Here is a 21,050-nt window from a genome sequence, read left to right on the forward strand (position 1 = left end):
GATTGCCGTATTGGCTAGCTTGAGAACCTTGATTCTAGAACTCTTCTCCTTTTGGTGTAACTAGAGGCCCTAGCACTGCTCTAGATTGTTCCATTTGAGTTTCTACAGCCTTTGATTCAGAGTAGGAATACCTGCCCATTTAAGGAATCCAATGAACCATGAGCCTTGAAAAACCTTAGGTATGGTCCTTGATGCTATTATGAATTAAATGACCATTGTTGGAACATATTTGTATATTAAATTTTGCTGGGAGGATACCCTATTGACTTAATTTCTTGATTTTTTCGCATTTATTTTCTAGCATCTTAATTTATAATTGTAATTTTAATTTTCAATTGTCAATTTTTTTTTCAAAATCAAAATCAACTTTCACCAAATCACTTTTCATTGTCCATACCACTTGGTTGTGAGTTTCCGCATTTATTTGTGGTTCTCTTATCCATTTTAGGCTTGGTTGTTTTGAGCCGGGAATGTAAATAGCTTGGTTCTATTTTTTTGGGTTTTAAAATTGTCAGTGACTTAGTAATTAACATAATAAAGGATTGAAGTTAGCTTTTCAATCCCCGTGGTACAATAATTTCGGGTTTAAATATTTTCCATTCTTTGATGACTGTGTCCTTATTGCTTGTAAATTGCATTTAAGCACCAAATCAGTACCCCTATCTCGATCAACTTTATCAAATATAAGATTTTGCACTTTTTATTGCAAAAAGATCCTTGTAAGAAACCAGAAAACTAGGCAACATTTGATTTGACACAGTATTGCGCTATGTATACATCTAACTACTATCTCTTCCTAACATAATTGATTCTCAAGTGAAACTTATAATAGCAAATTACTCATAAGTGTATTTTTGAGACTCATCTTATCAATTAAGCTATCATATATTTTTATCTCTCATAAAGCAACTTACTTGATAGAGAGAAAAAAAAACTCACAGAGAAAGAAAAACATTTGCACCAATCCACCATCAAAAGGTGGCTGGATAGAAGATATCCAACTGGGTCCGGTTTGGTCTGAAAACAGGTCAGCAGCTGCCCCCTCCCCACCCAAGTACTCTTTTTCGGATCCAGGAAATAGCCTCCTCTAATAGAGTCACAAACCATATTTGTATTTTTGTTGGGTACCTTTCATTAGGTTCCTATTGAAATTTGTATTTTTGTTAGGTACCTTTCATTAGGTTCCTATTGATATTTGTATTTTTTTGGGGTAACTTTCATTAGGTTATTTGTATTTTTTTTTAGGTACCTTTTATGAGGTTCCTACTGATAGAGCTCAATATCAAATGCTTGTTGGAAAATACATTGATTTAACTAGCTCATATTATAACATTGCCTATGCTTTAAGTGTTGTTAGTTAGTTCGTGGCTTATCCTAGCGAGGTTTATACTAGTGATATGAATATCAAAGTATCTCAAATCTCCGCTAGGATCAGAGCTTATGTTCTCTAACCATGAACTCTTCCATATTAGTGGATATATAGATACAAAATTGGATTGGTTACAATACTGATTGAAAATCGACTTTAGGATATTTCACTTTTGTTGGAGGCAATCTTGTTAATTGAAAGAAATAACTGAAGGCGGTAACTAGATCCTATGCTGAAACTGTTGCATCATCGTATGACACATGGTGTGTGTGAACTCTTGTGGTTGGGAAATCTTTGTCGAGACCTGGGATTTAAAGTTTAATATTAAACGAGCTGTGGATTTGTATTATGATGATAAAAAAGGCATTATTGTAAATAATGCATAATGTAATTCAACATGACCAAACTAAGCACATTGAAATTGATAAAATAATATTAAGGAGAAACTTGATTCCAATCTTATTTCCTTTTCTTTTATCGACTAAGAGGTTCGACTTGGCTACATTCTTACTAAAGTTATTTCAAGTAGAGCCTTTCATGACTCACAATTAGCAAAGTTGGGCATTGTTAGAGATAAGCTTTTATCTCAAATAGAGGTCTACCGTTTGATCAATTCACCATCCAAATAAACGTATATATGTGTTAAAAATTACTTTTATTGTTAAGCTTTCTAACTAGATAGATAAGAAGTAGCTAGCTCTTGGCAATCCTATTGAATAAAAACATCAAGTTCTTTAAATTTTTCAAGCCTTCGTGATTGTATACTCCAAGTTGATGTGGAGTGTCAACTCATATTTTATCATATGTATTTAGGATATTCTTGTATATATTGCATTCAACTTGATTATACACAATTGTACTGGGCAGATATATCATGGTGAGAAGAATAAGATTTACAAAAATATTATTCTCTTATTTTTCTTTTGGCAATGAAATGACAGTTTTTTTTTTATTAGGGCAGAGTACTACATGGCCTGCCTTGCCCACCGATGACGGTGGAATAGTAGCTTTTGTCTCTCTTTTTTTGGGGTGGTCTATTGGGGGCAATAGATAGCTAGATTGTTGTCCCCAATAATGTCTTAAATGTGGTTCATTAATCATTGAAATTAGGGCTTTGAAAAGTCTTGTTTCTTTGTGTGTATTAAAGTACATTAATCTGTTATTGATTAAAAATTGAGTTTTCTTTGTAGTCAATTGGGGGGCAATAGACAAATTATTGCCCCCCAATAAAGACATTATTGGGGGTCAGTAATGTTAGAAACTTTGGTTTTGAAAGTCTAAGATGATGATTTTAGTTTTGTTTGCTCGTAGAATGGCAAGACCAAGATTCAACCCTGTTGAGTGATTCTGATGAGGAAGTACACAGTTGAGTGAATCATGACTCTTGATGGAGCTTGGACAAAGTGAAAACTGAAATCCTGAACATGATATCCAACTTCTAATGTACTGTAAAGTAGGATCTTTATTTTGAAAGTAGGAATTTAATTTAGGGATTCCAAAAGTAGGGATTGTAGATTCTGGTATGCAATTTATTTTCCAATTATGGTGAAATGACATGATTTGGATGCATTCAAATTATTACAGGTTCTTTCAACAAATTGCACATAGATTCAAGTCCCCCAAATAAATAGGTTTATTGGGGGGTCATAAAAACTTTTTTGCCCCCCAATAATCTTTATAAAGATAATCAGAAGTAACTCAGTTGGGTTTTAAATTAGTTTGCAAAAGTACAAGTATTCAAAATCAATACTTGGTGAACTAAAGTCCGCAAATAATCAGGTTTATTGGGGGGCAATAGAGAGAGATTCTCCCTAATAAACCTCTTATAACTAGTCACTGCAAACTCAATTATGTTCAAAATTTAATCCATTTCTTAAAAAGCAACAGAAATCAAAATAAAAGTCAATATCAATCATCCTGAAAAGATAAATGTTACAATGAGTTTGAACATAAACAACAATTATTGCCCCCCATTAAACCTATTACTGCCACCCAATAAAAACTGAAAAACCTAACAATCATTTTCAGAAACATGTACTATTGCTTTAGAGGAATCACATAACCACTACTACTAAAATGAATCACACGACACCTCTCATACGACGTAACACTGTTTTCCGTGGTGTGAATAATTTCTCATTATTGAGACGACAGTTGTAAAATTTCCATCTTCTAATATGAATTCAACCAACGGGTGTTTTTCATGCTGGAATTATGTATTGCTTTAGAAGACGTTTATAAATGGAAGCGTGGTGTGAGGTTAAATTGTTATAGAGGCGGCAAGTTTCGCACCAATTGGCACCATTTAAATTTCCTTAGCATGTAGTGTTTATATGACGGTATCTTTAAAACTGTGGTGTGAATCTATAGATTTGCAAGTCAAAATATGTTCACCGACATTCCTTCCAACATTTCCCACCATTCTCCCCCCAAATTTATTTCCCTCTCATCAGGCAGCATGAGGAGGCAAATTGAAAATTTTCAAGTGGCATTCAGACAACAGATATGAAAAACCATTGTGTGAGCCTCTGAGGGCTTGTCCATGAATTAAACGAGGGCTTCTTAATGTTATTCAAAACCACGCCATCTAGCCTATACTTCATTTTGGGAACGAAAGAATTGACAAACCCCAACGTTATCTCCTTGAGAAACCCCTTCTTCGACAGACCTCGAGTCCTCGGCCCTCTCCCTCTCTCTTCTTCGACACAAGTCTCCCCCCTCTTCTTGACAAGCCCCAACCTTATCTCTTCTAGAGACCCCGACCCTATCTCTTCTTCGACAAACCCCAACCAAAGCTCTCTCTCTCTTTGACGAATCCCGACCAAAACCATCTCTACCTCTAGATTGAAAACCTAATGGGTAGCCTGGAGAGAGCCCTAGATTGGAAGCCATCTCTTCTCCAATTCTTCGAATCACTTTCTCTCACGGTCCATTTTGGTCTCTCTACGTAGGAGCAGAAGAACCTAAAGGGTGAGCTCCTTCGACCCCATGAACGGGTGAAGAGGATCCAGTCGGTGCCTAGCACAGATGACGAACAACCTCATCGCAGCGCTCTAGCTCCAAAGCTGATCGATCCCTCTCGAAAGGTAAACATCCCCAATTTAATTTCAATTGAAATTTCTAGGGTTTTTAGTTTGGGGGATTTTATGTGGTGGTTGTCTTATTCTCTCCAATCACTAAGATAAATTTTCAAAATTGTTGGAATTTCTGTGGGATTGTTAGGCAAAATGAATCTGGTTATGGTTTTCTGAAAGGTAAAAGTCCCAATTTAATTTTAATAGAAATTTCTATGGCTTTTCGTTGAGAGGATTGGCTGCAATTTCAGTTTTCTCTGCAGAAGAGAGAAGGATGTTGCAAAATGTAGAGTGGAACAGCTTTGCCCCTTCCCCTGTAACCTCATCCAGCAAGAGCTGTAGCGATATCCTAGTAAGTACTTTACACCTGCATTTTGACAGCAACTACTGCTATTAATCATGATCTCTCTGCTCATTTATCTAGATACAAACCATTTTCTCCATTGATTTCATTTTATATGACCTTACTATAGTTTCTGATGCTTCCTGCGGTTTGTTTTTTTGCCACACCTTTTGGCCTTGTTTTCCATTGACTTGTTTCTTTAACTGATGGAATACCAAAATGCCAGCAGACGTCTGACAAAGTGGTATGTATTTTTATCTATATATTGCTATATTGTCAAAACATATAACTACAGTCTTGAACCAAAAAAGGATCTCAATTACACGGATCTCATCCAGTAAATAATTTTGTTTTTGAATTTAATAAAGTTTGAGTTAGCTTCGATTTGTGCGATGTTTTCAATTGATCGGTGCTATTATACAGAGTCGGTCTGATTGAAAGGGACTTGTGGTAGAAAGGGACTTGGGGAAAATTAACTCTTTCTTGTTTATTATTCATTCCTCCTCCTCACCCTTATCTCTGGTCTCATCATCTGAGATCTTAGCTAACTGAAAATAGGTAGCTGGAGGTTATGAGATTAGGATAAAAGAAAAGAAAAGAAATGTCTAGCTGTCTAATCAATTAGTCATAAGTCATAAATGGATAGGTGATTATGGGATTCAATGCTCAAAGTTTATTGGCCGGTAAAGATTTGGATTAGGATTGAGGACTGAGGAATAACTTCTAACTCAAGATGGCAACATGTAGTTGTTAAGAACTTGATGTCAATTAAAAAGGTTGAGACATGCTGGTGGTAGAGCAGAGTTTGTATTTCCAAAGTGTTGATCTAGTACGTGATTCTGGCTTCGCACTAGAATACTTGGAAGATTCTGAACTTTTGCTGCATGCTAAATCATCGACAAAGCATAGAACTACAAGCTTAAACCAGAGATCAATCTCAATTACAGGGGATTTCATTCAGTATTTCATTTTGTTTTTTGAGCATCTACATATAGATCTGTACAAGTTGGACAAAACTTTAGTTAGCTTTGGATGTTTTCAATTAATCTGTCCTATTACAGAGTCCACCTGCTACAAATTGGTTAGTCTTAAGAGTCTGCAAGTCAATAAATCTGTAAGCTCCCACGTACTGATCAAATTTTCGCTGGTATACAATTCGTAAACACGTACCACCTTCCTCAATTGTGTTCTGGGTTTTTTGGGATGTGATGGCTAATTGTTGTTTAACGTTATGACATATTATAGAAAGAGCTGGGGAGTTTCTGGTAGGATTTAGTTTCGAGACCAGGAAAAATATAGGACAGTATTGTAAACATGAGAATCTGAAAATAAACAAAATGCAGACATGTGTACAAAAATAATAATTTTATTAATTTAAGTGCGGGTTACAATCTTTTGTAATCCTCTGATTCTATCTCCGACGATGAATTTTACTCAAGGGTTTGATGCTTGATCTTGAGTGGTACGACGGTCACGAGTGTCGACACGTGACGAACGTTTTGACTTGAGGTTGGTGAGGAACTGGCTATTTGGCAGCTTGAGGGTTCTTCACACGTGCTTGGGAGACTTTAGGAAATTTTGAGAGTATTTTCTTTTCTTTTTTGGCCGAAATCCTTCTCTTGACTTGAGAGGGGGTATTTATAGCATCGGCGTCTCTCTCGATTTGGAATGATTTGATGGCACGTAATTAATTACATTTTCATTAATAGCATAACCAAATCAATCATCCTTAATTGATCGATTTAATCACGACTATTAAGGAATTTAACCAATTAATTTGATGATTTGATTTTAATTGTATTTCGTTAATAGTATAATTAAATCAATCAGTTTTAATTAACTGATTTAATCATGGCTATTAAGGAATTTAGCCAATTAATTTGATGACTGATTTTCGTCTTGATTATCAATTTAAATAAATTGATATCTAATCAGCAGACGAGATTTAATGCTTGATTTTGTTCGGAATCAATTGATTTAATTTGATTGATCCGCTTTAATATCAATTGATTTAGCCGGAGCAAATTCATTTATTGGTGTTTGGCCTTTCATATGTCGCCAAGTGTCATTCTCTGAGTCTGCATGATTTTGCTGACTCATAAGCCACGTGCACATTTTGTAGGACCTACATGCCGACTAAATTTGTTCGATCATAATTTTGAGTGTTGACCAAATTATTTAATGAATTTATTTTCATTAAATTTTTAGTGTCTACAAATGCCCCCACTTCAAGATGTGCTGTAAACATGTTGTCACGTGTTGGAGGTGTGACTTAAAGTTTGAATTGACTCTTTTTTTTTTTTTCATAACTTGACGCGACACTCTGCTTCGTTGTAGCCAACTTCTAGAACCTCGAAGTTATAGAGATTCCTTTGGCATCTTGATTTAAAATTGTAGAGAGTCTCCCGAAATCTTGATTTAATTTAGAGATTCTCTTACAATCAAGATTTAATTTTGCAAATATGACAAGGACTCCAAATGGGTAAGTGACAAAGCCCATAATATAAGAGTATTTTTTGCTAGGGTTATTATCACAAATGGTACTTGAACTTATCCTCTATTTTATCGATGGTACCTGAACTTCAATTTTGATCATAATCAGTACTTGAACTTTTCGATTTCATTTTAAATGGTACCTAAGGCCACCTTCGGTCACTATTCCGGCCAAAAAATACAAATCTAAGAAAACAAAAAACTAAAAAAACAAGTTCAAGGCAAGTTTATTACTAAAAAATCATCACTATATATGATCGCAACCCTCGAAATCATCAAAAATCATCACTATGATTGCCTCCCATGTCGTTTTTAGTCAGAATAGTGACCGGAGGTGGCTCTAAGTACCATTTAAAATGAAATCGAAAAGTTCAGGTACTGGTTGTGATCAAAATTGAAGTTCAGGTATCATCGATAAGATTGAGGTATAGTTCAGGTACCATTTGTGATAATAACCATTTTTGCTAAATGTTTACAGAACAAATCCTTGATTTTTCTGAATAAAATATTTATTCACAAGATTTCTGCACTCAAAATAATTAGCAGAAAATTTAGGATTTCTGCCATATTTTCCTAGTCTCAACTAGAAAATTAATGAAGTGAGAAACCCTAACGTTTTAACATAAAAAGACGGCCTCCTTTGTATTCTGAACACAAACAACTTGGCTGCTAGCTCACTTCGTTGCCCTTTTGTTTTTGGTGTTGTAGAAGATCGTCAAGCAATTAAAGGTAATTTATTTTTTCTTGTTTCTTCATTCTTCTGTAGGAATCTAGATGGATGCAGCTTGACTTATCTTGTCTTTTTTTTTTTTTTTTTTCTATTTTCTGACAGGAATCTGCTGCTGCTGCTTTAGTAGGGAACAAAAAAGAGCCGAGCTGTTGGAAGGGGTTTATTGATCTTCCTTTATTAATTAATCATGACTTTACCCACTCATCCATGATTCCATGATTCTATGTTCCACCGTTCTGCACGTGTAGCCCATAGACACCTTTTTTTTTTGGGATAACAATCAAAAGTATGATTCCTCCATCCTTGATAAATTGTTTGTGCCTTGACCGTAAATTACGTTCCACCCTCTGACATGAGCACGTGTAATTCAAAGATTTTTTTATTTTTTAATCACGTTCTGTCATGTTCTACATAATTCCATGATTTGTCCTATATATATATATATATATATATATATGTATAATACACACACACACCACACACATATAGACGGAGGAGGCTGGAATGCGCTGGCTGTAACATACAGCCTCTGATAAGGGCATAGGTGGCGCAAGCCTATCCACATATTTTGAATAAGTTGGGGTAATCAGTAATTGCATACTCACGGACGTTATAAGCCAAAAGTTATGGGCGTTACGGTAAAAAAATGATGGGTTTGGAGAACACGACAATATTAGAAGGGACTCCGATCCTTTCCTCATCTTTTACTTCCTCTCATATAGCCTCACGTCTACTCGCGGCCGTCCAAGGCCATGATTCACTTTCTGGCTTCTTTCTTCTATATACCAAACCCAGCGTTTTTGGTTCCCTGATCGGCTTCTCCTTTCTTCCTCTTCTCTTCCCTTGACTTTTCTTCGTCTCCACATATTAGGTCCTTTCTATAACACCATTCTTCTGCATAAGGAATTTATTTCCTCTGTTATTGGGTTTGGTTTTGATTTAGATGGAGGCTAAAGAAGAGATGTAAATCCAACCCATCTCTGACAAAATTGCAGGGCATCCAAAATCAAAGAAATACTATCTAATGTTATTTCAATCTCCGACATACAATTCAATTTGGATGTGATTATGTCTTACACTAATCTTTTATTGATCCATTATTTTCACTATAATTGGAACGAACTAGGAAGAAGATAAGAGATGAGATTGAGTTCATTCATATGATGGTCTAAATTAAATCAAAGGTATCAGATTGATCTGATTCATCCAAATTAACTGAGGGTGAGAAGGATTTACACCCACAATCAATTTGTCCTCCTAATTCCGGTATAGAAATCACCTACCTATGGATCCTTAGAATTAATCAAGCAAAGTCGCTGCAGAGCTGTTCTGCAAGCTTACACCTAAGTACGCTTTCAGCAAAAGTGACGATTGCGTAAGCAAACCCAACACCCAAATTGATAAACCCAAATATAACTTACAAAGAAGGAGAAGAAAAATATCAACATAGTTCTACGATTAAATCCCAGTCAGGTATACTGGTACAGGCACACCAGTGTTCGACATCTCATCGACCAAAGCGAGCCTCTTTATTAATCTAGCTGTTGAACCCGAACCAGATTCAATCAATTTCGATGCGGTTATGTCTTGGGCTAGTGAATGTCCAGAAATCTAAAGGCGTACAGTATCAAGAACTGAATCTCTGATACCATCTTCATTCTTAGAGTTGATGAATGAAACTATGGAAGCTAGAGATGAATTACTATTTTACTATCAGTAGGGATGTGCCACGTGAGAGGGAAGGGTTACAGTCAAATTAAATGTTTTGTTTTTTAACCTTATCACAGTCAAGCGGGTGGAATTATCAAGAATACCCCTCCGTCATAACGACCGTCTAAGGCGTAAGTTACATCGGTTGTATTCTAGACTTCTCCCATATAGACATGTATATGCACGCACCCTCAGGCCCAAAGTCAAAGCATCTTAATCACTCTTTTTAACATGCCCCATGCCCTGACAATATGGACATATTGATGATTTATTATTATTATTATCTTTGGATCGGTCTGAGTGCAAAGCAAGAACTGATTTATCATGTCTTTGCTTGCTGACGTCATGCCCCCGAATCCTCCACACTTCTAGCTGGGAAATGTCCATCTGCCTGTGAAATTTGGACCAACTTGGAGGTCTACCCATTGTTGGACGGTTTTATGATGATGTGTTCAAGTTGCTGAGGAGCTTTCTACGACAAGTAAAGAGGGTCAACAGAGCTACCGCTACTTGTTTCTCGCCTACCACAAACTTTGCAAGGAAGGTCAAGGGCAGAAAGTGAAAATAACTTCATGGATTCGATACTGGTATAGAGGAGCTTTGTGCTATAAGAGGCCTCCAAACAAAAACACCAGGAAAAAAAGAGATTCGCCCTCGAATGTGTTTAATCCATCTGGCAGGATCCATGAGATCTGACAACGTACTTCTGCAGACCTCGCAATATTTGAGGACTTAGGCGTGGAAGGTGAAGAGACCGAGCTCACATACTTGGCTGCTTTTCTTGCTTGTTGGTTATGCCTGTTTGTTTTACCTGGAGACAACACTGGTTTGATTCGTCCAGGAGTATTCAAAGTTGCCAGTAAAATGTCCCATGGTGTAAAGTTTTGCCTAGCTGTACCAGTGCTGGCCAGCATCTATCAGTGTTTAGGCAAGATTTCTGTTTCCAGCGATCCAGGTAACTAACTGCTCAACTGCTCTTCCTTTTCATTATATTTATTCATGGCTAGCAGAGTACTTTGGCACCCACTTTCAGTCTCCACTTCCCAACGACCTAAGGCCCCGTATGGTTCGCTTCTCCGGAGAACTTTCAACTAAGCATTTTGGAGACTCACAGGCTCTTTCTTTGTTCAACACATGTGATAATGTGAGGATGGGTGCATTTGCCAGGGTATTTTCAGAGAGCCGAGTGATTATCAATCGCGATAACATCTCCCATTTAGACTTCATATATCTCATCAGCCTTCGATCCGGGTATCTTTCTCTAAGGAAGGATAGCCGACGAGTCATTCAGCCATACAGTCCACATTAGTTCAGTTGACAGTTTGGTTACGTTCAAGACATTCCTGGCAGCCTTAAGAATGACATTTGCACCAGCGTACTGGCTCTGACTTATAAGCATTGGGACTCTTGCACCAGAATGAACACCAAGTGCATGATAATGTTGCCGATCTAGAGTGCTATCACGGAGTACATGGTTACCCGAGACTATGTCGATTAGTGGTCTAAAGTATACCACTCTACTCCAGTGAAGTCGACCAAAGTGGCGCCTACTAATAGACCACTGCAGAGGTCTCTGAAAGCAAAAGAGGATAAGAATGTCACCCATGCAACACAGCCTCATCACAAAAATGTGATTCCTTGTGAAGTTGAATATAGCACCAATGTCCCTGCTGATACACTAGAAGTAAGCATATAATTTAACCCTATAAATATCATTAGTAGTCTAAGCAAGTAGGGATCGTTCTATTCCGGGGATTGAGGGTACACCTGTCATTATAAAAACAAATTAATAAAAGTAAAAAGTATTATTTACAAAAATAAAACAAAGAAAGAAATATATACAAGTAAACACAAATAAGTGGGTTTTAGAATTAAAAATTAAAAATTAAAAAAAAATAAAGAAAATGTAAAAACATATATACACGGGTGGAACGCAAGGAATAAATATCAAAACCACATCCGTATGCAAGAAATCCAATCACAATTCCTATAGTTGATCTTCTATGTCATGAGAAAGAAGTTGACCATGTGAAACGTTAGAAAGCAAACGATTTCCCATTTTTTACTTTCCTTGAATAATTAATCTAAGTGAAAGCACCTAAATCAATCTTATTGAACATGCAATCGTAGTCTAGAAAGCTAGCTAATCAAGAACACATTCAACGTATGAAGAACAAAGAAAGGATGTCAACCAAAGTGCACAACCTAGTTATGAATAAGTTCACCTATTTGCAATCCTCCTTAATTGATTTTGACTTTTGTCCAAAGCCTTTACTACTTAAATCTAGCTCCAATTACATGCATATATCCTAAGTTGGCCACCAAAGAACATAAACATGAAAAAGTTTTCTATAATCCAAAATCAATCAAGCAATCTCACATAAGCAACATATAAATCAACATAAAGAAATCGTAACTTTATTTCAAAACATATAAACGGGCTTTAAACTTTGCCCTTAACGTTATGTTAACTAGAATTCATAACTCTACGAAATCAAACAAAGGAAAACAAAAGAAAGTATGAAATACACCGTGAAAGATGGATGACATGGCCTTGAGACGAAGAACTCGAAGATCCTTGAAAGCAAGCAACCTTCTAGGGACGACCCAAGGGTGGATGGCGGATAGGATCTTGATGTATTGCATGACTTCTTCTCCTCCTTGGTTGAGATGCAGAGCTTCTGAAGACTAGAGAATTGAGAGGGAGAGAGAGCTTTTATGTTTGAAATTATTTTCTGAATGAAGAGGTGTGTCCTGTGGTGTAGCATAGGGGGGTTTATATAGGGGAAGGCAAGGCTTCATGAATTTAATTTCTAAGGAATTTTCTGGTTGCACCACACAGCTCCAACCAATGAATTAATGCCACGTCAGCTCTGCCATGTCACTCAACCAATCAAAAAGCTCCAAAATAAATCCATAATCTTTCCAAATATATTATTGCTGATTTTCCCAAGATTTAATTTGATTTTATTCACCATTTTCGGCCAAATATCTAGGCATGAACCTAGACAATGTATCCGAACTCATTTTGGACCTTTTCTCCCTTAAATCTCTCCATGGCTTTATCCTTAATGTCCTTCCCTTGATTTTCTCTTGATTTTCACATTAAAATTGCAGATTTTATTCTCTAATTTCAGCCAACATATCTTGAGGGAATTGAGGAACGAATATGGACTTGTTTTGAACCTTTTCTTCCTTGAAATTCTCCCTTGATATTCTCCACGTAATCCCCTTGATTTTCCATGCAAAAATCAGATTTAATCTCCCAAAATATCTCCCACGTCATCATGTGGTCTCCTAATGCCTTCAGGTTTCCTAGCCTCATCAGGATTCTAGCGTTGACTGGGATTCCTAGTCGGACCAGGAAAACTCAATTTCTTCATTTTAGCTCATTTCAGCTCCATTTATTCCAAGGTACCTAGAAAATAGAAACTAAATTAAAATTTACTAAAAATAGAAACTTTCTAATAATGGAAACTTTCCTAAACAAGAATGATTTATTTAAGGAAATAACTAAGTAAATATGAGGAAATAACATTTAAAATGTCGCATTAAAATGCTCCTATCACCTGCGCCTCCTGATAAGGCATTGCTTCCTGATATTGACCGTCAGGCTCATCCGGTCAACATTCTAGAAGATGATGGAGACTCTTTAGATTCTCACGTCGCTTTGGTCCGTCCACTTAAGTTGAAAAGACCCGCAGTCCAAGAAAGAAGGCATAGTGGGAGCAGTAGTAGCAATAATAGTGAGGTCCACTTTAAGCGTAAGAAGATCGACATCAGCCTTGGCCCTACTTATTGCGATCTCAATGTTGAATATACTCTTAATACCGACTTTCTTGGTGACGTTCCAACTTCTTCACAACCGATGCTGCAACGTAATGAGGTAGCCTCTGTTTTTTTGGACTTGCGTCAGTATTTTTTTTCCTTTTTTTTTTTTTGGGAACTTGAATTGTTCTTTTCCTATTTTTTCAGGGTGCGGAGATTGATGGTCATCCACTTTGGGGAAACGATGACACCTTTTCAGACCCTATACGTGTTCCTTCTGCAGCGGAACTTGAGGCTTACTCTTTACCCGTGAAAGGAACATCCAATGCAAAGAATGACTCACAGCAAGTTGACCCTACAGGTACAATTCTTAACTCTTGTGTATTTTCATTGCACTTTCAACCTTCTTTTTTTTTTTTTTTAAACTAATGACACATGGACAGGTCCACTTGCCAAGGTGCATCCTCCCAAGCCTCTGAACACCGTAGCCTTTTTTTAGGCTTATCTTGGTGGAGTTGCTGTTATAGATGCTAGTCAAAGACTTCGTGATATCCGTCAACAAGCTGCTATCGCAGTTTGTGAACAGATTGAGGATATGATACTGAAGCATTCCTCAAAGACCATTATTTCCAGCAAGGGGGAACTTGACAAGCTGATAGCTGAACTTAGCCATTATGGGATTGATCCTTAGCCATTATAGTCTAGCCCTAAACTCGACCTAGAAAAAAAGAAGATTCAAATCCAAGAGACCCCCGAAGTGACCTCTGCAGAGCTCGAGAAGACAAAATTATTGCGAGACACTTTTGAGAACCATCGCAATAGCTTCAAGGGTTTGACTTGGGTGTGAAGAGCTGTTCTCCATCCGTAACTTATGATGATTTTTTTTTCATTTTCCTTTATCACTTGTAATAAGTCAAACTTTGACAGTTATAACTTATTATGAAAATAGAGTACTTTTCTATTTATTTACTTTATGAATGGTAAACAAACTCTTTATTTTTATTTTATGCGACTGAACTTGAGATTGCTATCCCCAAGCTGCCTACGTATCCTTCCAATGAAGGAATCAAGTCATCACGTAGTTCAAGGGTTTATGGATGAAGTGAATTTTTTTGTCCTTTTTTTGCTTGAGCCGCCCTTTCGGGTTTTCAACTCAACAGACTTTTTATTTTATTTTTTGGCGCCATGTGCAGTTTAGGCTCATGCTAGCTAGAAGCGTCTTCTTACTTTCTTCAAGCATAGTACCTATTCAGGAACTTTCCATTTATGGGGCCAATTCTCAAGCCATCTTCAGCCACAATTTTGTAGGCTCCATTGGTGTAGACTTCGCTGATGACATAAGGACCATCCCACTTTGACTTGAACTTAGGACTAGTCTTGTGTGTCATGATGATAGGTCTGCACATGGCAAGCACTAGGTCCCCAACTTGAAAGGATCGGGGTCGAACCCTTTTGTTGAAAGATCGTGACATTCGAGCTAGATAGCATTCCAAGTGCTGTTGAGCGTCAATTCTCTTTTCATCTAAGGCTTCCAACTCTTGAAGGCGTAACTTGGCATTCTCTTCATCAGTCAGTCCTTCTTGCAAAGCAATCCTTAGAGATGGAATTTGTTTCTCCAAGGGTAAGATAGCTTCAACACCATATACAAGGGAATAAGGCGTAGCTTTCGTGGGAGTTTGATATGTCGTTCTATAGGCCCAGAGTGCCTCGCCCATTGTTTCATGCCAATCCCTTTTTGTTTTGCTGACAACCTTCTTCAAAATGTTACACACTGTCTTGTTGAACACTTCAGCCAACCCATTAGCCGGGGCGTTGTACATGGAAGAGAAGTGTAACTTGTAGTGATATTTCTCACAGAGTTTCTCCATGGCACTATTGGAAAAGTACTTGGCATTGTCAGTGATGATGCATTGTGGAACACCATATTGTTGAATGATATTCCCTTTGATGAAGTCTACAACATTTTCTTTCTTTATTTCCTTAAGTGGTACCGCCTTTGCCCACTTTGAAAAGGAATCTGTAGCCGCTAGAATGTATGAGTGACTGGCAGAGGATTTCAGAGTTATGGGCCCAACAGCATCAAGTCCCCACACATCGAAGGGGTAGGAAGCAATCGTTGGATGCAATGGCTCTGGTGGTTGATGGATGAAGTTTGCATGAAACTGGCAAGCTTGACACCTTTGTGCGTACTCCATGCAATCTTTAACCATGGTGGGCCAATAGTAACCCATCCTCTTCACTTGAAAGTGGAGCTTAGGACCTGACTAGTGAGCTCCACATACTCCTGAATGAGCTTCTTCCATAGCTTTAGCAGCTTCCTCTTTCCCCAGACATCTAAGAAGCAATCCATCGAACGATTGTCGATATAGAGTCTCCTTGTAGTAGAAGAAGCGTGGTACTTTTCGTCTTATGTCCGAGCGTTGCTTTGGGTCATTGGAAAGATTATTTCGCTTGAGGTAATCAATCAATGGGAACCTTCAGTCATCAACATCAGTCACATAAACAGAGACAACATTGGAGCCTTCATGCCAAAGCTCAGAGATTGTTGGTACGACCCACCGTTGCCAGATTGGAAGGTGTATGATTTCATCCTTTGATAATGCCAAAGTTGCTGCTAAGTTGGCCAAAGCGTCTGCTGTTCGATTTTCTTTTCTTGGCACATGTGTTAGTGTGACAGCATCAAAACCCTTTAATAGTTGTGTGGCTAGCTGAAAATAAGGAACTAAATCCTCCTTCTTCACTTCATAGACAGTTAGTAATTGATCAACTAGTAACTTCGAGTCTCCGTACACCTCTAGATTTGAGATTTTCATTGCAACTGAGGTTTGTAGTCCCATAATTAGCACTTGATACTCAGCAACATTATTGGAACATAGTTCACCAAGAGTAAAGGCATAAGGCAATATCTGCCTCTGTGGAGAAATGAAGACCACACCAGCTCCTGCCCCATCTGCCGTGAAGACCTCACCATTCCCCCTTGTGCCGCTCAAACTTGGCGATGACGCTTTGATCGTTGCCTCACTAAAAACCTTGCCAGGTAACAAAAACCTTGTGGGATAAAAATAACCCTGGTCGAAGGACAAAAAGAGTACAACACGTCCTTCACTCTTCAAGATCGAACATGTAGACATCATGCCTCCCCCTAATGTCAATATCTCCCCCTGATTGCTACAATCATAGGAGTTCGGATAGCTTTCTCAATCCGATGCTCTTCACATGTTTCTCGAAGGTGGATTTAGGTAACGACTTAGCAAATAAGTCCGTTACATTATCCTCTAATCGGATTTAATTTACTTCAATATTTAGAAGTGATTAATGTTGTTGTTGATTGTAAAAGAACTTAGGCGATATATGCTTGGTGTTGTTGCCCTTGATGAAACCTAATTTCATTTGCTCAATTCATGAATGCATGCAGGTTTATCTGTGGTAGACTTCAAACCACAAGTTCCTCGAATATGTCTAATCACAGACCTTAGCCATATGCATTCTCGAACGGCTTCATGTAGAGCAATAATCTCTGCATGATTTGAGGAAGTAGCAACAAGGGTCTGCTTTGTAGACCTCCAAGATATTGTAGTGCTTCCCATGGTAAAGACATAACCGGTTTGGGAACAACATTTGTGAGGATCAGAGAGATACCCTACATCAGCAAAATCCATCAAAATATCATCATCATTTTGATGTAAGGGAGGAGGATGGGTGGCCGGCGGCTTTGCCTATCACGGCGTCTTGGACGGTGCCACTTGGGCTAGTGAGATCCGTTCTCATTATTCCGTCATTCTTTTCTCTCTGTAGGGATAGAACAAGCCCATATCTATCATACATTTTAAGTAACGAAAGATTATCTTTATACCAGTCCAATGGCATTGCGTTGGCACACGGCTACAGCTAGCCAACAAGTTCATAACAAATGAGGTGTCCGGTCTTGTATTGTGTTAAGTACAATAGTGAGCCTATTGCATTTAGGTAAGACACTTCTGCCAATTAACACGTCTTCGTCATCATCCCTGGGAAGAAACGTATCCCTCTTAGGGTCAAGACTACGGACAACCATGGGAGTGCATCTTTTACTTTATCAAAATGCAAAGCATTTATTGACACGGTATACAAGTTCTAAATCTAGACAAAACCGTGTTCTCCCAAGGTCCTTCATCTCAAACTCGGATTCAGGTATTCAACGATTTCCCTTAACTCTCAAGGGTTCCAATTATGTTTACCAACATAAACCGTGACAATTGCAAATCCAGAACTTGTCATGAAAATGCAGGGGCATAGTTCATTATATCCCTTTCCAATCAAGTAGTCACTTTAGTGAGCGTTTCACCCTCATTGCAAACGCCCTCCGTGGTTAAGAGCCACTTGATTTGGGTAAATGAAGTCCACATGAACCTTCATTATATTCCATACCTAGATCCCCATAGAGATACGTAGTGACCACATTCGTAAGCTGCATGTTCATTTATTTGGAAACTACCAAACTGACAAGGTAGTGGAGTGCAATGACATCCATTACAAGAGAATATATCTTCTCGTGGTCGATTCCAGGGCGTTTTGTGAGAAGCCTTGCGCCATAAGGCGAGATTATCATCTCTTTTTCTCATCACGCTATCTAACGAAGACCTATTATTGTCAACAGATTTTATGTTAGGAGGTGTTGGCATCTCAGGCCCGAAATCCTTCCTCTTCGTTAGTGAATCCAATTCAACCTCGATCGCATCTTTCCATTTAGGCCAATTTTCTCTACATTGGCATTCTACAACGGAGCAAGGTTCGATGTCATTGGTCTCAATAATCCCACGTCCTCATGTACGCTAGTGTAATTTGTAGAGATCTCTATATTCTCAGGAGTTTGTTTTAACGTTGAGGCATCCCTCAACGATGTCTCTTGGATAGAACCACAATCCAGAATATTGTCTTGAGACAAATTTTGAGAATCATTGATCAATGGATCAAGTTGTGCCAAACTCGCTTTCTTCCGAAGGAGAGAATCCATCGAACCTATGGGTCTCCTACACTCTTTAGTGGAACCCATGGCCTATGACGCCATTATGCCACATTGTGGCGTCACTAAACCACCATCCATGGTGGTGGTGCCGTGCCCATCTCTTCTGGGTGGCCCCATGTCCTCTTGAGTGGACATCTATCCTTTCAGGCATGTTTGCAGCAGGTATATGTGATCTCGTCACTTTTAGGGGATCAAGATGAGACATAGTGGGGACAGACCACGATAATTCCTGTCGTTCCTACTGAACATTGACGTTCTAATCTCCCCCTAATGACGGGAAGACTGTCTCATCAAAGTGACAATTCGCAAATCTAGAGAAATAAAGATCGCCTGTCAAGGGTTCTACATAGCGAACTTATAGTTGGAGACTCATGTCCAATATATATCTGCATTCGTTGCAATGACTCATGTTGATGCGCTGTGGCGGCGTAATTGGCACATGAACCGCACACTCAAATATGCATAAATATGAGATATGAGACTCGAACCCAGTCAATAGCTGTAACGCAAATAAAAGTTGAGTGGCTGCTATGAGTCGTAGACGAATTAGCATAGCTGCATGTGATATTGCATAACCCAAGCAGAAATATTGGTGCGCATTACCAAAGTCCGGGCTACCATCGTAGTCTTTTAATGGTGGCTTTTCCGCGAGACCAATTGTGTGTGTACATGGGAATATTATACTTAATATCAATACCCAATGATATGCAATAGTCATCGAAAGTTTTCGATGTAAACTCTCCAGCATTATCAAGTCGAATTGATTGAATGGGATGATTTGGGTAGTAAGCCCGTAGCCATATGATATGTGCTAGGAGTATAGTATAAGCAACATTATGAGTGGACAATGGCACAATACGTGACCAGCGTGTTTGCATATCAACCAACACCATAACATGTCTATACGGTCAACTAGTTGGTTAAATTAATCCAGAATTCCCTTAGAATCTTCGTAAGAATGGTATGGTTTCTTTTTGTGTCCTTTGCATAGGATGGTCTCGATCCTAATTTTGCTAAAGAGCAGACTTTGCAGAACGAAGGTTGGGCTTTAGAAGCAACCACTAATGATTTCAGTTGAGCCATGAAGTCACAATTGACTTTAGAAGTAACAAAAGAAGTTGAATTAGGGTGTATGGGGTCAATGCCATGTATTGGCCATAGGGGGTAGGCAGCGTCAGCCATGTGTGGCTAGTCTTGCACAATCATGGCGCCATGAGGCGCATGTGCAGCTCCTTGAACCAATTTTTGGTTCTTCTTTTCGTTCTGAAAAATGGATGTCTGTGTGAAGTTTTTAATGCACGGATCATCATGTCACGACCTGGGTGTCCCAAACGGTCATGCCAAAGCCTATATGTGTCAGAATCCCATAAATCATCATCTCTCATGACATGGTTTGATTCAATGATTTGAATAGTGGTTGCATCCAACCCACTAGAACAACACATAAATTTCTCTAAGACTCGCATACGTACGTAGTCATTAGAGGTGATGCAAAGGAACTCTTGTCCATTCTTACAATATGTTTCCACATGAAAACCATTGGCTCTTATATCTTTGAAATAATAAAGTTCGAATTAAGGTATGTCCAAGACATTACAGAATCGACACTTTATTAATAGCCAATGATTACATCAAAGTTTCTTAACCAAAGTCTAATCTAAAATAAAAATCAAACTTAGACAAATTGTAGTCACTCAATCCATTTGGTAACTCCAATCAAATATGACCAGGAAAGTAAGAAGAGATGTCAGTGGAGAAAACCTCGCTTAAGTACCACTAATCTCAACTAGTTTCCTAGAAATCATACTTAATTGTGTGAGTCTAGTGAGAAAGAGCTAAGACAATTGTCATTTATTGATTTGAGGCATAATTGCCATGACATAATTCTTGGAAAATAAAGACTACACTAATAAAAATCTGTGGCATTTTATCTTCATCGCCAGATTTAAAGTCTTCCATAACTCGATATCTTGATCACCATTGATCAGGTACTCCATAAAACATAATGTAGAGGATGCTCTCTTGATTGAGGCATATTGATGCAATATAAATGGTCCCTAGGACCATTGGCGTTGGAATAGTGTTACCATGGCCAAAAGTGGCGCCATGGTGTTCAACCCCCAACCCTCCGTCATGACTCCTTTGGTCATGTATTTGCCAACTTTGGCGATGACCTTCATGAGCATGTTGATCATATCATCCATGGCGACTTCTTCTAGCCATTGAATGGTGCTTATGGTAGCCATCTTGAGGCCTACCATATTTTCCATTCACAAAGTTCGTGACTGTGCCTTTCAACACATGCCATAGCTCCAATTAACTAACGAAAATTTGTGATCCGTCTTGCGTTTACATGAGTTCGGAATAAATCAGAGGACCTCATAGCATAGACAGGGAAGATATTGAGGGTTTTCTAATCAATTGTTCTTCTGTGATAGTTTTTCACAGGTATGCATCAATATCTGATGCGGAGAGCTTCTGAACAATATTCCATAACTTTGTCAAAGTTAGAGAAGCAGAGATAATTCCATCATGCTTCTAAGTTCGGAAAATTGTGA

The 21,050-nt window shown here is 38.2% G+C and overlaps 1 protein-coding gene and 1 long non-coding RNA gene across 2 annotated transcripts; both read left to right on the plus strand.

Moving 5' to 3' along the window:
• Positions 1-3,758: 3,758 nt before the first annotated feature.
• On the plus strand, positions 3,759-13,986 carry LOC121053047. Its single transcript, XM_040519367.1, has 6 exons — positions 3,759-4,455; positions 4,651-4,795; positions 5,013-5,030; positions 13,333-13,605; positions 13,695-13,848; positions 13,931-13,986. The coding sequence occupies exons 2-6, from the start codon at positions 4,718-4,720 to the stop codon at positions 13,984-13,986; spliced, it is 579 nt and encodes a 192-aa protein (XP_040375301.1). The 5' UTR covers positions 3,759-4,455; positions 4,651-4,717.
• LOC121051009 lies at positions 7,611-8,424 on the plus strand. The gene is made up of 2 exons (XR_005804772.1): positions 7,611-8,008; positions 8,112-8,424. It is a non-coding gene; the product is annotated as an uncharacterized LOC121051009 (long non-coding RNA).
• Positions 13,987-21,050: the final 7,064 nt, after the last annotated feature.

Source organism: Rosa chinensis, chromosome 1 (assembly GCF_002994745.2).
Source record: "Rosa chinensis cultivar Old Blush chromosome 1, RchiOBHm-V2, whole genome shotgun sequence".
NCBI lineage: Eukaryota > Viridiplantae > Streptophyta > Magnoliopsida > Rosales > Rosaceae > Rosa > Rosa chinensis.

Bases quoted from the DNA above. Each gene is read 5' to 3' on its own strand.
- LOC121053047 (XM_040519367.1), top strand. From the start codon at position 4,718: ATGTTGCAAAATGTAGAGTGGAACAGCTTTGCCCCTTCCCCTGTAACC. The intron at 13,606-13,694 runs GTAGCCTCTGTT...CTATTTTTTCAG, and splicing joins CGATGCTGCAACGTAATGAG to GGTGCGGAGATTGATGGTCA. The intron at 13,849-13,930 runs GTACAATTCTTA...ACACATGGACAG, and splicing joins ACAGCAAGTTGACCCTACAG to GTCCACTTGCCAAGGTGCAT.